A 16,374-nucleotide genomic window follows, 5' to 3' on the forward strand; every position below is an offset into this window, starting at 1 on the left:
CTGTTCATCGAGAATATCTCGTACATCAAAAGAATGTGTAAAAGTGTTCTCCTCAGAATGAGATTTTCACTCTGCAGCGGAGTGTGCGTTGATATGAAACTTCCTGGTGGATTAAAACTGTGTGTCGGACCGAGACTCGAACTCGGGACCTTTGCCTTTCGCGGGCAAGTGCTCTACAAACCTTTTTCTTTTTTTCTTTTCTTTTTTTTAATTTTATTTTTTTGTCTTTCATTCTTTTTTGTTTTTTCTTTTTTAAATTTTTTCCCTTTTCTTAAAGCCCCTTAGGAAAATGGAACTAAAAAAACCATAAGTGCCACCGCCACTTTTCATCCTATAACAAAAAAATCTGGTCCACTTCAGGCGTTGGCTCCTTACTAAACCTACCCCAGAGAGCTGCCTGTATACCAGGGCAAATATGGGAAATCAAGGTTAGGGCTATCCTTACAAACAGAACTAAATCTTGCTTTTTCTGGATTTTTTTTTAGTTTTGTTGTGTACTTGATCAGAGGCCTTCTGTGCCCCGCTGGTAATATGTTGAGTCACGTCTTCTCGAAATTGATGTGTTCCGTTCAATAGTTCAGAAATGTTCATTGGTTCAAACAGGAAACCTTCTTCTCTCTTGGCTTAACACATTCCAGCTGCGAGGCGGGTCGTGGAAAGTACTCCCTAGGAATTTCGAGAAAAATTGTCTGTATTTTTGGTGACGGACAACGACATAATGACGGTCATTGAGGTATGTCCAAAAATCGAGTACAGAGTCTACAGTTTGTCCAAATAGGTAGTGAATGGCATGTCCGCGAATCCAATTCACAGCATTGGTCTTCGTCCGAGGAAAATAGTCACGTTCCGGAAATAATAATGAAAGGGGAATAATCCGATCCGAAATATTCCGCTTTAGGAAAGCCACAATACGTCGAACCAAGTGCCAAACCTCCGCCGCCGGTCCGCAAACAAACCGATGTTCGTCATTGTCTGGCACTCCACACGTGGAACATAGAGGCGATTGGGCGAGGTGGATACGATGAAGACGAAGTTGGTTGATTTGCTTACCATTGACAGTTAGGTACCAGACAGATTGAACTTTCGTGTCAAGGTAACAGGCGAACACCGCGCGCCATACATGACGCCAGTCAACCTGGGGAACTTTTGTTCAATCGGGTTAGGTGGACGACCTAATTGGAGTACATTGTATACTGCCTTTGTCTTGAGTAAAAGCTGTATTGGTAAGGTGAGGCATAGATAACTGAGTTCAAGAAAGAAGTATCGTATATAATGGAACTAGGCCCGGAACATCCGATATCATCACTGGGGCTGACAGTGAGACCGGCGAATATGCCGACTGGAGCAGACCAGTGAGGCTCGTCGGGCAACGGCTCCATACCGTCATCTGGGAGCTGACAAAAACCAGCTGAGCTACCCAAGCACGACTCACGCCCCGTCCTCACAGCTTTACTTCTGCCAGTATCTCGTCTCCTACCTTCCAAACTGCATACAAGCTCTCCTTCTTCTGTCTGTTTTTCGCTTCTGACGGCGCTTCGACAATAAACACGTTACGTCACAGGACGTTCGCCTTTTACATTCTCGCAACATTATTTGCTAACTGTAGCTGTTGCCGAGCGACTGCTCGATTAGTGAATGATTTAAAATGATAAGGCAATCACATAATGTTACAACGCTGAGACGCTCAGTTTAATAGATCTTAACGATTACTTCTCTTAACAAACTCTTATTATAACCAATATGTAAGTAGCATTACTTCGATAATTTTTACTGTGATACTGGAATGACTTAATAATCTACGGCCCTTCTCACTACTGAACATTTGTAGAATCGTGATAGTTATATAAAATAAAGTCATATGCACAGTAAAATGGCGGAAATATACTTCAAAGTGGGCTGAGTTTGACAAGACCTCTGCTCCATGTTGATTCCTGCAGAGGGGACGTTACTTTCTCCAAAATATTTCTGTTAGTTTCATGACTTTTCAGGGTCAATTCTAGTGCACGATACCACACGTCGGCTTTGACCAATGACGTAAGGTGTGATGTAAATTTTGTTTGTGCCGCAGATTGCTGTCGCTGAACGTTAAATTATTTCTATGGATTTACTCGTTACACGCGTATATTAAAAAATCGATGTAGATTGTTTTGTTTTCATCTCGTAATTTGTTTTCGACATCTTTTGTTAACGAATGTGGTCGTGATTTATAAGTAGTCGTGATTTATAAGGTCTTGATTTCTGACGCTGTTCCTTATGGATGAGTCAGTTGTTTTTACTGCGAAAATTCTGCTTCAGAAAATGAGTGACCGTAAATCAACTATAAAATTTTTGCAACCATTGGGCGTCATTGCTGAATTTTGCAAGTGTTGTGTCTGTGTAAATTTATGGTTTTGACGAAGGTTGCGTCATCACGAACTTCCGACGAATTCATGAGCAAAAAAATAACATATGGAGATCCATACGCAGGGGGACGTGTTTCGAAAGATCGAGGCTGAATTTAGAAGTAATTGTCATGCTAACCTACTATTTTTGCTATGAATATTCTTGCAAATATGTCATGCACGAAGCAGGGGTTTCGTGTGGCACTGTAGTCGACTGGTCTGCGGGGAATTTATAAAGTATTGGAGGGGGTTGGGGGGGGGGGGGGTGGTGGCAGGGGTTATAGTTGAAGTAGATGAGTCACATTTTGGAAAGAGAAAGTACGAAAGGGGTTACGAGGTTGTTGGGCTTTGGGTTTTTGGAGCAGTAGTTTCTGGAGGAGATTATGCTGATGTATTTAGGTTAGTACCAAATCGGACAAACGAAGTCTTGACATCTTTAATAGAAGAATATGTGGAAGAAGCTTCTGTAGTCATGTCGGATGGGTTTGCTTCGTACAAGGGGTTGGGTGAAAGGGGTTATCATAATTTGGTCGTGAATCACAATATTCAGTTTAAAGATTGCAAGACGGGGGCATGTACTAATACTATCGAGGGGTATTGGGGGGCTGTAAAATCTGTTGTCGGGCAGGGAAAGAGAAGTATTTCTGTGTTGCAAGGCCATTTAGATGAATACTGTTGAAGGAAGAGTATTCCTAAAGGTTATTGTTTATTTCTTGCATTTGTGAAAGTAGTCAGCAAAATGTACAAGCCTCGTTTTGTTAGTTAGGTATTGGTAGGTCTGATACTTTTTTCTTGTTTTACGTTGCGTTTTTTTATGTTACTATATTGTGCCAGTGCTACATTTTTGGTTTCTCTGCAGGGAGGTTTTTCTGTAGTTTTAATATTTTCTGGTTACAATGGTGGGCCGAGGGGTATTGTTGTGTCTTTGCCGGAGGGTTTATGTTACTGACTCGTCTTTTCATTTTTTTACTATTTTAAAATTTTGCGTCTGATTGAGGGCGGGTGTTAGGGAAGACCTGATTTGGGTGGTACCTCATTCGTGCTTGGCAGTTTGCGTTTCTTATTATTTTTTTCATTAGTTATTCTGGATTTTACTTCTTTCGTTACAGTTTGACCTTCTAACATTATTATTTCTTGTTACGTCCTTATCTCGTTCTTGTCAACCTCGATCGTTGACTCCTTTAGAAGTTCATATCCGGTAAGTTTCTTTTTATGTAGCCAGTTTTATCTACATCTACATTTATACTCCGCAAGCCACCCAACGGTGTGTGGCAGAGGGCACTTAACGTGTCACTGTCATTACCTCCCTTTCCTGTTCCAGTCGCATATGGTTCGCGGGAAAAACGACTGCCGGAAAGCCTCTGTGCGCGCTCGAATCTCTCTAATTTCACACTCGTGATCTCCTCGGGAGCTATAAGTAGGGGGAAACATATTCGATATCTCGTCCAGCAACGCACCCTCTCGAAACCTGGACAGCAAGCTACACCGCGATGCAGAGCGCCTCTTTTGCAGGGTCTGCCACTTGAGTTTGCTAAACATCTCCATAACGCTATCACTCTTACCATATAACCCTGTGAGGAAACACGCCTTATCGATGTTTCTGCTACACTTCTCTTATTTTTACTGTGAATAATGGCTCTGAGCACTATGGGGCTTAACATCTATGGTCATCAGTCCCCTAGAACTTAGAACTACTTAAACATAACTAACCTAAGGACAGCACACAACACCCAGCCATCACGAGGCAGAGAAAATCCCTGACCCCGCCGGGAATCGAACCCGGGAACCCGGGCGTGGGAAGCGAGAACACTACCGCACGACCACGAGATGCGGGCATTTTTACTGTGACTCCTGGTGCACGGATTTTACTGAGCGTTATTTGGAGCTACTGTATCTGGTGTGACTTTCGTGTAGCATAGTTATCGGTTGCAAGGTTTGGTCATTTTTGCGTTTTATTTCTTTACGTGTGCAGTAATGTGTGTAAAGATTTTCATTTCTTGAAAGTCTATTCGTATTCTGTAGTTCACTAGCAAGATCATTTTTTTAAGCACGTTTCTGATATGTTATAAGATTTTTGCGCAACAAACAGTAACACCAGAATCGGTAACTAGAAATGAGCTCCTACTTAGATTGTTTGTAGTTACCGATTCCAACTATTCGACGGTTCATTATTTAGATCGTTTTTGCAGTACGTGTGGAAAATATAATAATGCACTTGTAATTGCTCTCCTGTTATTATTTATTTCAGTCATCTTCAACTCTTTTAAATGAAATTCGCGAGTAAATAATAGCCGCGTTAAATGTATTATTTTATGGCATGTTGCATTCGTTTGTTTAAGAATATGATCCGTTCGACTCATAGATTGTCCATTGCACCATCTTTGCCTTACGTATCACGTCATTGGTCAAAGCCGACGGGTGGTATCGGACACTAGAATTTATCCACTTTTCAGGAAGGCACGCTCCGTTCACGTGATTTCATCTCAACAATAGCAAGCAGAGTGTGTAATTTTCTTTTTCGTTGCTGACCAGAGCCACTGACAGGCTGACAGCTCCGGAAACAACTTACTGCGACCGTCCCACAACAGGCGGTGAAAATAATAAAAAAATATGTGTCCAGACTGTCACGTCAGCTCGACAGCAGGAAGTGTACTGAACAAACTTTTGCGACAGGTGAGGGAACCGACTCGCTCCGCTCGTGCCAGCTGACAGTAATTTCTGTTTTGCCGCCACGTCACGCGGAATGAGACGGCGCGGGGACGGGGTATAAGTGAGGCTGCGTCCGCGCAGCCCGGCGTCACAGCCTCCCTCCGCCAGCCGCCATGAGGACGCTCCTGATCGCCGCAGTAAGCGCGCTGCTCTTCTCCGCCGCCTCTAAGGTAAGCCAGCGAGCTGCTCCTCCAGCTACAACTGCTGGAGGCTCCAAGCACCGTTTCCTTACTGCCTGGAGCCTTTCGCAAATACTTTACGAGTAAAGTCCGCGTATTCGTGTGCCGTCAGTTGTTGTTGTGGTCTTCGGTCCTATGGTTTGATGCAGCTCTCCATGCTACTCTATCCTGTGCAAGCTTTTTCATCTCCCAATACCTACTGCAAACTACATCCTTCTGAATCTGCTTGCTGTATTCATCTCTTGGTCTCCCCCTACGATTTTTACCCTCCACGCTGCCCTCCAATACTAACTTGGTGATCCCTTGATGCCTCAGAACATGTCCTACCAACCGATCCCTTCTTCTAGTTGTGCCACAAACTTCTCTTCTCCCCAATCCTATTCAACACCTCCTCATTAGTTATGTGATTTACCCATCTAATCTTCAGCATTCTTTTGTAGCACAACATTTCGAAAGCTTCTATTGCCTTCTTGTCTAAACTATTTATTGTCCATGTTTCACTTCCATACATGGCTACACTCCATACAAATACTTTCAGAAACGACTTCCTGACACTTTAATCTATACTCAATGTTAACAAATTTCTCTTCTTCAGAAACGCTTTCCTTGCCATTGCCAGTCTACATTTTATATCCTCTCTACTACGACCATCATCAGTTATTTTGCTCCCCAAATAGCAAAACTCTGTCTCTGACAGAATTACAATGTCATCGGCGAACCTCAAAGTTTTTATTTCTTCTCCATGGATTTTAATACCCACACCGAATTTTTCTTTTGTTTCCTTCACTGCTTGCTCAATATACAGATTGAATAACATCGGGGATAGGCTACAACCCGGTCTCACTCCTTTCCCAACCACTGCTTCCCTTTCATGCCCCTCAACTCTTATAACTGCCATTTCCTTTCTATACAAATTGTAAATAGCCTTTCGCTCCCTGTATTTTACCCTTCCAACCTTCAGAATTTGAAAGAGAGTATTCCAGTTAACATTGCAAAAAGCTTTCTCTAAGTCTACAAATGCTAGAAACGTAGGTTTGCCTTTCCTTAATCTAGCTTCTAAGATAAGCCGTAGGATCAGTATTGCCTCACGTGTTCCAATATTTCTACGGAATCCAAACTGATCTTCCCCAAGGTGCCTAAAGACAAACACACAGTTTCTAGTTAGTGAATGACGCAACCAGCCTCAGATACTTTCAGAATGTTTTATTTTAGTGCCATAACCGGGGTCAGGCTACTATGCTCATCTTCAGGTGGATAATATTTTTCGTTGCACAGATGTTTCGACTAACAGCATGTCGTCTGCTCCACACTGTACAAGAATATACACTACTGGCCATTAAAATGCAGATGATAAACTGGTATTCATTGGACAAACATATTATACTAGAACTGACATTTGATTACATTTTCACGCAACTTGGGTGCATACATCCTGAGAAATCAGTACCCGGAACAACCACCTCTGGCCGAAATAACGGCCTCGATACGCCTGGGCATTGAGTCAAACAGAGCTTGGACGGTATGTACAGGTACAGCTGCCCGTGCAGCTTCAACACGATATCACAGTTCAACAAGTGTAGTGGCTGGCGTATTGTGACGAGGCAGTTGCTCGGCCACCATTGACCAGACGTTTTCAATTGGTGAGAGATTTGGAGAATGTGGTAGCCAGGGCAGCAGTCGAACCTTTTCTGTATCCAGAAAGGCCCGTACAGGACTTGCAACGTGCGGTCGTGCATTATCCTGCTGACATGTAGGGTTTCGCAGGGATCGAACGAAGGGTAGAGCCACGGGTCGTAACACATATGAAATGTAACGTCCACTGTTCAAAGTGCAGTCAATGCGGTGACCTACACATGTAACCAATGGCACCCCATACCATCACGCCGGGTGATACGCCCGTATGGCGATGACGAATACACGCTTCCAGTGAGCGTCCACCGCGATGTCGCCAAAAACGGATGCGACCATTATGATGCTGTAAACAGAACCTAGAGTCATCCGAAAAATGACGTTTAGCAGGTTCGTCGTTGAGTGCACCATCGCAGGCGCTCCTGTCAAGGGTAACCGCAGCCGTGGTCTCCGAGCTGATAGTCCATGCTGCTCCAAACGTCGTCGAACTGTTCGTGCATATGGTTGTTCTCTTGCAAACGTCTCCATCTGTTGACTCACGGTTCGAGGCGTGTCTGCACGATCCGTTACAGCCATGCGGATAAGATGCCTTTCATCTCGACTGCTAGTGATACGAGGTCATTGGGATATGGCATGGCTCTCCGTTTTACCCTCCTGAACCCACCGATTTCATATTCTGCCAACAGTCATTGGATCTCGACCTACGCGAGCAGCAATGTCGCGATACGATAAACCCCAACCGCGATAGGCTACAATCCGACCTTTATCAAAGTCGGAAACGTGATAGTACGCATTTCTCCTCCTTACATCAGGCATCACAACAACGTTTCACCAGGCAACGCCGGTCAACTGCTGTTTGTGTATGACAAATCGGTTGGAAACTTTCCTCACGTTACCACGTTGTAAGTGTCGCAACCGGCGCAAACCTTGTGTGAATTCTCTGAAAAGCTACTCATTTGCATATCACAGCATCTTCTTCGTGGTGTAGCAAATTTAATGGCCAATAGTGTATATACACTATGTGATCAAAAACATCCGGACGCCCCCAAAATATATGATTTTCATATTAGGTGCATTGTGCTGCCAGCTACTGCCAGCTATTCCATATCAGCGTCCTCAGTAGTCATTAGACATCGTGAGAGGACAGAATGTGGCACTCCGCGGAATTCACGGACTTCGAACGTGGTTAAACACCCTCTTGCTTCCCACTGTTGAGGACAATTCGGGGATGACGATTGTATCTTCCAACACGATCGAGCTCCTGTTCATAACGCACGGCCTGTGGCGGAGTGGTTGTACGACAATGGCATTCCTGTAATGGACTGGCCGGCACAGAGTCCTGACGTGAATCCTGTAGAACACTTTTGGGATGTTTTGGAACGCCAAGTTGGTTCCCTGCTTTAGCGACCGATTTCGATATCTATCCTCAGTGCAGCACTCCGGAAAGAATGGACTGCCATTCCCCTTCCAGCACCTGATTGAACGTATGCCTCCGAGAGTGGAAGCTGTCACCAAGGCTAACGGTGGGCAAACACCATACTGAACTGCATTCCAGCATTACCGATGTAGGGCGCCACGAACGTGTACGTCATTTTCAGCCAGCTGTCCGGATACTTTTGATTATATATATATATATATATATATATATATATATATATATATATATATATATATTGAACTATATGAAATAAAATTACCATAACCTCTGAATGATTTCCATTGGGACACTCAAACTACACGGTTGGCCACGGGGCATGGCTGGAATTTGTATGCGCATGGGCGTAATTTGCTTTGACGACGAAGCCACTTTCATTTGTATGAGTTCGTCAGTAAACAAAATTGGTGTATTTGGGAGACTGAGAATCCGCATTTCGCTATCGAGAAGTCGTTTCGCCCTCAACAGGTGACTGTGTGGTGTGCAGTGTCCAATCACGGAACAATCGGTGCGATATTCCTTGATGGCACGGTGACTACCGAACGGTGCGTGAAGATTTTGGAAAATAATTTAATCGCCATTGTCCAAAGCGACCCTGATTTCCACAATAGGTGGCCCATGCAGGACGGAGCTCAACTCCATTGAAGCAGGAGAGTGTTTGATGTCCTGGAGGAGCGCTTTGGGGGCCGCATTCTGGCTCTGGGGTACCCAGAGGCCTCGAATGGCCGCCATATTCTCCGGATCTGAATTTGGTGTCATATTCTCTGAACACATGCGAGTTCTTTCTGTGGGGCTGTCATAAAGACAAGGTGTACAACAATAACCCCAAAACAATCGCTGAGCCTTTCAAGAGGTCATCGACTTCATCGATGTTCCGACACTTCAGCGGGTGATGCAGAAGTTCGCTGTTCGTCTGCGCCACATCATCGCCAATGATGACAGACATATCGAACATGTCATAATCATACAGTCTTTTCAATTTAAAGGAAAAAAATCAAGTGTATAATGCACGTGCGAGGCTCGACATGCATTTTAAGAATATTACGAAGTGAGCCACAGTGATTTATTTACAATACGTGTGCTATGGCGGAATTCAGGAACATATATATCGAGCTACAAAACCACATGTTCCACACCGATACAGATCGCCATCTCCTGGAACGTATTGTGGGCAGACTACATGCTGTTGATCAAAACATCTCCGTAATGAAAACTATTAACCGTCTGAAACTGGACATGGTAGCCCAAAATCGGTTATGGCGCTAAAATGAAACACTTGAAAAGTATTTGAGGCTGGTTGTGTCGTTCACCAACCATCATTAATGGGCGCGGAGTCCACAAGATCAAAAATGGTTCAAATGGTCCTCAGCACTATGGGACTTAACATCTGAGGCCATCAATCCCCTAGAAATTAGAACTACTTAAACCTAACTAACCTAAGAACAGCACATAAAGCCATGCCCGAGGCGTGAAGCGCCTAGAACCGCTCGGCCACAGCGGCCAGCTCATGAGTGTTTGAGGTTGTCGACATCACATAGTGGTGGTCACCAGGACATCTGTCTCTTTCGTATCAATGTATTTTTGAAGGGGAAAATGTAATGTTCTCGGCATTTTCAGATTGTTTTCACGTGTTATATAATTTTCTTAAATACGTCTTGGAAACTCCTCATATCACATTGTTCCGCACTCTGGAAAAATCATCTTAACCGATCAACTGTGTAAGATACTGAAGACACAGGAACAACTCATCGAGAAAGTAGAACCCTGTATAGAGTAACAACGTAAAAACGATTGGTTGTGTGAGGGAAAAATTTTAGCAGCAAAAATGTAGTTCAATGAACCAATTAGCGAATGTTCGGGGTGTTAGGGGTGTAAATGCAGACGTTTTTCTTAGTGACTGAGGACAGTGTACTGAACAACATTACATCAGTATTTACTTCATCTGCAGACTAATAATTGTAGCTATGTTTTAGGTTGGTTACTACCTCCAAGAATATGCAGCAAGAGGAAGCTATTAATTTTAATTTTCCTCTGGGTAGCTAGTCAGGTGGATACAGAACGGTTAGCCTATACAGAGAGGGGTAGTCTACTTAGTGGCGCAGTTAAGAACATATAGAAAACATCATATACTAAATTATTTGACATGCTTGTGGAAAAACTGTTAGACGCAGAGAAAAAACAGCATATTGAAACGTCCCCTTTGAACAATTATACACGACTGTGCTTAAACTGACACACAATATTTTGTTAGCGCAACGCAATCTGACTTTCAAAATTCCCTACAAAAGAATGGCCCTGACTAACATTAAACTATACCTTTCACAAATCACTTACCTCACAAAAATCTTTGCTGCTCAAGCTACTGCAATACAGCGAGCGCCACTACTGCCAGCTAAATAAAAGATTCAAACTATGGAAGGCACTAACTACTGATAGGGATAGTTAGCAAATGAAAGATATTAATAGAGAACAAACAATGTATTTACCTTGATATCATCATATATAAATATAGCGGTTCATGACAAATTTCAAAAATCCGCCATCTCTCTCCCCACATCCACCACTGCTGGCGGCTCACCTCCAACTGCGCAACGCTATGCGCTGTTCACAGCCAGCTGCCTAACACTACAATGGCGAGTATTACAACAATGCAAAGCAGCCACAGACTGCACACAGCACAGCCAGTGATTTTCATACAGAGGTGGCGTTACCAATAAAAAAACCTAAACAGCCTACTTACATAGAGAAAACATAAACAGCCTACTTACATAGAGAAAACATAAACAGCCTACTTACATAGAAACATAAACAGCCTCCTTACATAGAGAAAACATAAACAGCCTACTTACATAGAGAAAACATAAACAGCCTACTTACATAGAAACATAAACAGCCTACTTACATAGCCCCCATGCTCCCCACAAAAAATTTTACAAATTTTTTTTTGGGCAGTGGCCAATAATGATTTGATAAAATTTTTCATAATTACAATAACAAAGAAATCAAATGCACACACTTATTGATACAATGTTGGTCAAAAGCTAAAATTTTCTCACAGTCCATAAAGATAGTCCTGATCATTCATCATAACAGTAATTACAGGTTTTTTTTCACAAAGTCTCATTAGTAAAAGAAATTGCACACAGAAGTAGTGGATTTCCATGCAGTCTTGAAGAAGTAGTGTTGTCCTTCCAACGGAAAGACAGTGCTGACTCTTGACATGCATACAGGTAATGGGCCACAACAGAGCAAACCCACAGCAGAGTCATTCAAAGTTTGGAAGAATATTGGTAGGTAGGTCATCACAGAGCAGACCCACTGTAGTCCTGGTAGAGAGTATGGTATTGGTGGGCCACCAGAGGTGCAGACCCACTGCAGTCCTTGTAGAAATAATGGTATTGGTGAGTCATCAAAGGTGTAGACTCACTGTAGTCCTTGTAGAGACGGCCAGCAGCCATCCGTTGCGACTGTGCAGGTGCACAATCACCATCGAAGATTCTTGTGGAGAATATAGCAAGTCCATAAACCACCACTTGTGCACTCAGAAAGTTTTTCTTTTAATTGTCCTTAGAACCAGCAATGCTGTTATCCAGTCCCTTGCTGAATTACCAACACACGTGCAAACACTATCAGTCCCTACTTCTCACATATTGTCCATATACTATGACCAACAGAAACGTGTGCAGTGAAATGGAACTTACAAGTTACTTAATTTGATGAACTGGTGTCAAGTACAATTTTATAACGTGAGAATACAATAACAAAGGTACAAAATACATCATTAAAAACATAATAATACAGATAACATTTGCAGATAATAGGGGCTTTACAAAAGAATAGAAATAAACATATACATCAATGTTACAGGAATTATGACATGAGTACATACATAAAAGATCACAATAACCTTTGAAACATCAACTTCACGCATGAGCATTAAACAGAGCAGAATTAATAATGTCTAAACATCTTTACAAAGTAAATAACATATTATTAATGCCAATTATATTCGAGGATAACAGTATTCCTCATCATAGTGAATGTAGCTTAATATTAAAAGAAGAAAAAATTCTATGAAACTACACAGAGACAGGAAGAAAACAAATACACAAGGGTACACACACACATAGTGGGATAACACCAATAGGAAAGGACAGGGTTCGTTTTCAGTGTAACATTTGGTACTGCAGTCCAACCCAAAACTTCATATATCTTTCCTCTTATTTCATCCTTTGTTTCCACCAAAAAAAATTTTAACTAAGCATGCTTTCTGTGTTTATATGTTCACACATTTCTTACCTCAACATTTATTTCCAAGAAAATTCTACCTAAACCTGTTTTCTGTACTTTTTTTTGTATAACTTCTGAATGCATTTCTTCCTATTCATCGCAACTCATTCTCTTAGAGGCTACCCCCTCTTAAGCTAACTTAAATCTACTGAGCTCAGATGCTAAACTAAGGGACGAGGCAATGCAGCATCACATAACAAATTATCACAAACAGCAATGACAAAAAAATGCCAATTTGCAAAGCAAGCAGCAGCAAATCTAAATTAACAGATAAAATGCAAAATTACAACTAATATGAGCCAATGTGCAGCAACATGAAAAATAAATGGGTAGTAAAATTGGCTTAGCAGAGTAACACAAATTAAAGTTCAGTAGCACTATGCCTGGCAAACAGCAGCTTATATCTAAACATGACATAGCTCAAGAAGAAAAAATATTACAGTAAAAACAACAATGCAGATAAGGGAAATGTATATTCACATCTTAATATCTATGTAATTAAAGTGGTGCACCACAACAACTGATTGTAAAAAGAAATATTACCATGTACTTGAAAAGAAAATTACGTGTTACTGTTACTAGTTCCTTCTTATTGTTCTTTCCTTTCCAAGTGCACCTTTTTTGAAGAATGTGGATCACAAAATTATTATTTAATAGATCTGTTGACAGAAAGTGTTCACATTAGCAAATGCATTTAATTTTATTTTATGAAACCAATGCTGCAACACAGCTGGAAAACAGATGTCAAATGAAATAAGCAATTACGCAAACCAAAGCATAAAAATAACATTCAATAGTCATGTGACATTTCATAAGTTAGTAGAAATTCTCTCAACTCTCGTAGAAAGACGCTTGTCGTAATCAGGTGTGCAGATGTAAAAATATTTCTCGTCATTTCATTAGGCATTTCAGTAAATATCAGAAAGTACGATATGTTTCCAAGTAATCAGCGTGTCGGATTTGCGATGCTTTCTCTAAAGGAATGACAATGCCCAGGATAATGGCCTCCCTTTTTTTTTTCTTCCTGTGCTCTGAAAGGCATGCGCTAATGGCTTTTTCTCCAGGCGTCTGACACAGCTGGGTGCCCACGACGCATTACGTGCAGGTGGTCACTCAACTTTCTTACGGAAATATTTACCGCTACAGTGACAGTCTCATATAAAAATTTCACAGGTCGAAAATTTGCGTTACAAATGTGTAGAAACAAAATGCTATAGATATAACAGTGTCCAAAAAATTTTTTGTCGGCATTGTAATACATTCACACATGTACACACATTTCATAATTCTAAAGTACGATTCTTGGTTTCCAACATCCTGTTTCACAAGTCAAGAGTCCCTATCCACTATTCATTACTCCTTACCTTATTACACATATACGTATCCATCGACACTCGTCAATATTTCGTCATGATAAATATGAAGTATAATCAAATAACTCATATAGCCTCAGCCTATTAATCATAAACATACCTCAGCAGCATAATACACATCATCGTCGTAACAATAACATCATAACACCTCAGTCAAATCTCAAAATCGTAGTAGCTTCCTCCAATAATTAAAAAAATTCTCTGCTCATGTCAAAAGTGTCATCTGCCACAAACGTACTTTAAAATCATGCTCCCTTACCAAATACATCATTCAAAGCTCTCATAGTATCACAATGATTCCGAAAAAATATGAACAGTTTACAAAGTACAGACAAAATACAGTTTCATAAGTGTGAAGTTATCCAACGGTGTAATTACGTAAACATGTGTCACTGACGTAGTAAAAAAAATGTTTATCTCTCAGTTAAATGATCAGGTAGCTGTGTAATTCTGTGTTAGAGAAATATGGTACCGATGTGTAAAGTTGTATAAGCAAATACCATATTAGCTAGGGTTCCTTGTGGTTGCCACGCACATGGTACACAAAGTAACCGTGTACCCCCCTGAGGATTAATGTAATTATACCCTCAGGTGTTACAGATTACAGCAATGGAATGAAATGTATCACGGAAAACCTTTGTATTATTGTACTCCAAATATCTTTAAAAATAAATGTTTTAAGTACAAAATTAATCACTCAAATATGTGTCCTGTAGCGCTAAATGTGCGTCTTGTTGCAACATAATCTCTGTGGAAGTGTCGTAGTTATCGTCCTCCGAAAGCTAAGTTCTGCAGAAGTCAATGTACTTACCTCATAATACACAAAAGTGAAATGCTTTGCGTATAAATGTCTTAGTTATTACGCTTATTGCCGTGATGAGGAAAGTACTGTGCTGTAACGTATTGTTGTGCTACGGAAAAGGCAGTCTCATTGTAGCTATACCACAAAAGTTACTACTAAAACCTGTTTTACTTTCCAGAATAATTCAGAAAAACTGTGCAGATATAAAACAGATACACCGCAAAAGCAACATTGTAAATTGTCACTCATTAGTAGCGTCGTGATAAAAATCGTGTTGCTGTCACATAACTAACCTCTGTGTCATCTGGTATCTCTCAGAAAGCACATTAAATTCAGAATGTATTTTCAAATAAACCAAAATGTTGCATTAAAATCTCATTAGCAGTACTGGTAAATGTTCTAATCGTGCAACTAACAAGCAAGAATGTACACACACAATTACACTGTGACGTCTGTTCACTATAACAATGCATTCGTAATTTCTGTTTAAAAATGTTCCCTAGGTTCTAGACTGGATATTTAACTTCAAACATTGTTGCATGTTAACAGTTTCTTAAGTCTGACAAAGCATACTAGAAATGTGAAGTGAAAAGTTATATGGCAAAGACAAAGTTAAAAAGCAGATTATCTTTCAATAAACGGTTTTACATGTGAAATGTGGTGTAAACCTTTACTCTTCCTAGTGCACAGAGTTTCAACTTCAAAGAATTATCATGTTGTATACATCGGTAAAGAATGCTAAAATGTTTCTCAAGGCTAGTGTCTTATGTTATTTTTCTCGGAGCCAGCGGGCGCACGCGGCTGCCTGCTGTGCGAGTCATTGTCTGTCTCTTTGTTGGCGCGCGTTGTTATTGGGATTAGGAGACCTAACTTCTACGAATTCCCCTTGCCGAGAGGGCCCAGCTCTGTTAGAATCCCGCCAGTTCTGATGAAATTCACGTCTGTCGTTTTGTCGGTAGTTTACATAGTTTCTTTCTTGTCGGTTAAGTGGTGGAGAATTTCTCCCTGAATCGTAACTGCGCGCTGAACTGTTGCGTCTGAAGTTATTCTGTCTCCCTTGATAATAATTGTTTTGGTTCCCATATAGTCTGTTTCTCTGATTGTCTCTGCGATAGTCATTACTGCGGAGAGGTGATCTTTCCCTGTAATTATTACTACTCTGCCAACGGTTGTCATACGGGTGGTGTCTATTTTGGTCACGATTTGTGTGGTGAGAATAGCCTTGTCGCGTCCAGTTATCGTTTCTGTCGTCACGGAATTGTGACGGATGTGACCTGTAGTGATTGTTTTCCTGTTTTCGCATCCCGCGACTGTCTGTGTCAATTTCTAATTCTTGTAACAGTCCCTGAAAAGCTTCAATGTCGTCTTTGCAACGTCCTGCTAAAATAATATGTCGTAAATGTTCAGGCAGTTTGATTAAGCAAATGCGGATGAGTTCTGAGGGGCTGTATGGGTTTGACAGGTATTGATTCTTGTGCAACATGTCTTCAAAATATTTCACAAGACTGGAAAATTCAGATTGTTCGAAGTGTTTCATCATTATGATGTTATGTTTTACACGGTCTTGTGTAGCTTG

At 41.2% G+C, this 16,374-nt stretch overlaps 1 protein-coding gene across 1 annotated transcript in view; it reads left to right on the top strand.

Annotated features, from left to right (window-relative positions):
* Nucleotides 1–5,181: 5,181 nt before the first annotated feature.
* Nucleotides 5,182–16,374, top strand: part of LOC126425067 (uncharacterized) — a 100,779-nt gene continuing 89,586 nt past the window's right edge. Inside the window, exon 1 of the mRNA XM_050087977.1 lies at nucleotides 5,182–5,260. Within this exon, the coding sequence (XP_049943934.1) occupies nucleotides 5,204–5,260 (57 nt within the window). The 5' untranslated portion in view covers nucleotides 5,182–5,203. The remainder of the gene's footprint in view (nucleotides 5,261–16,374) is intronic.

This window comes from Schistocerca serialis, chromosome 10 (assembly GCF_023864345.2).
Source record: "Schistocerca serialis cubense isolate TAMUIC-IGC-003099 chromosome 10, iqSchSeri2.2, whole genome shotgun sequence".
NCBI classification, from domain to species: Eukaryota; Metazoa; Arthropoda; class Insecta; order Orthoptera; family Acrididae; genus Schistocerca; species Schistocerca serialis.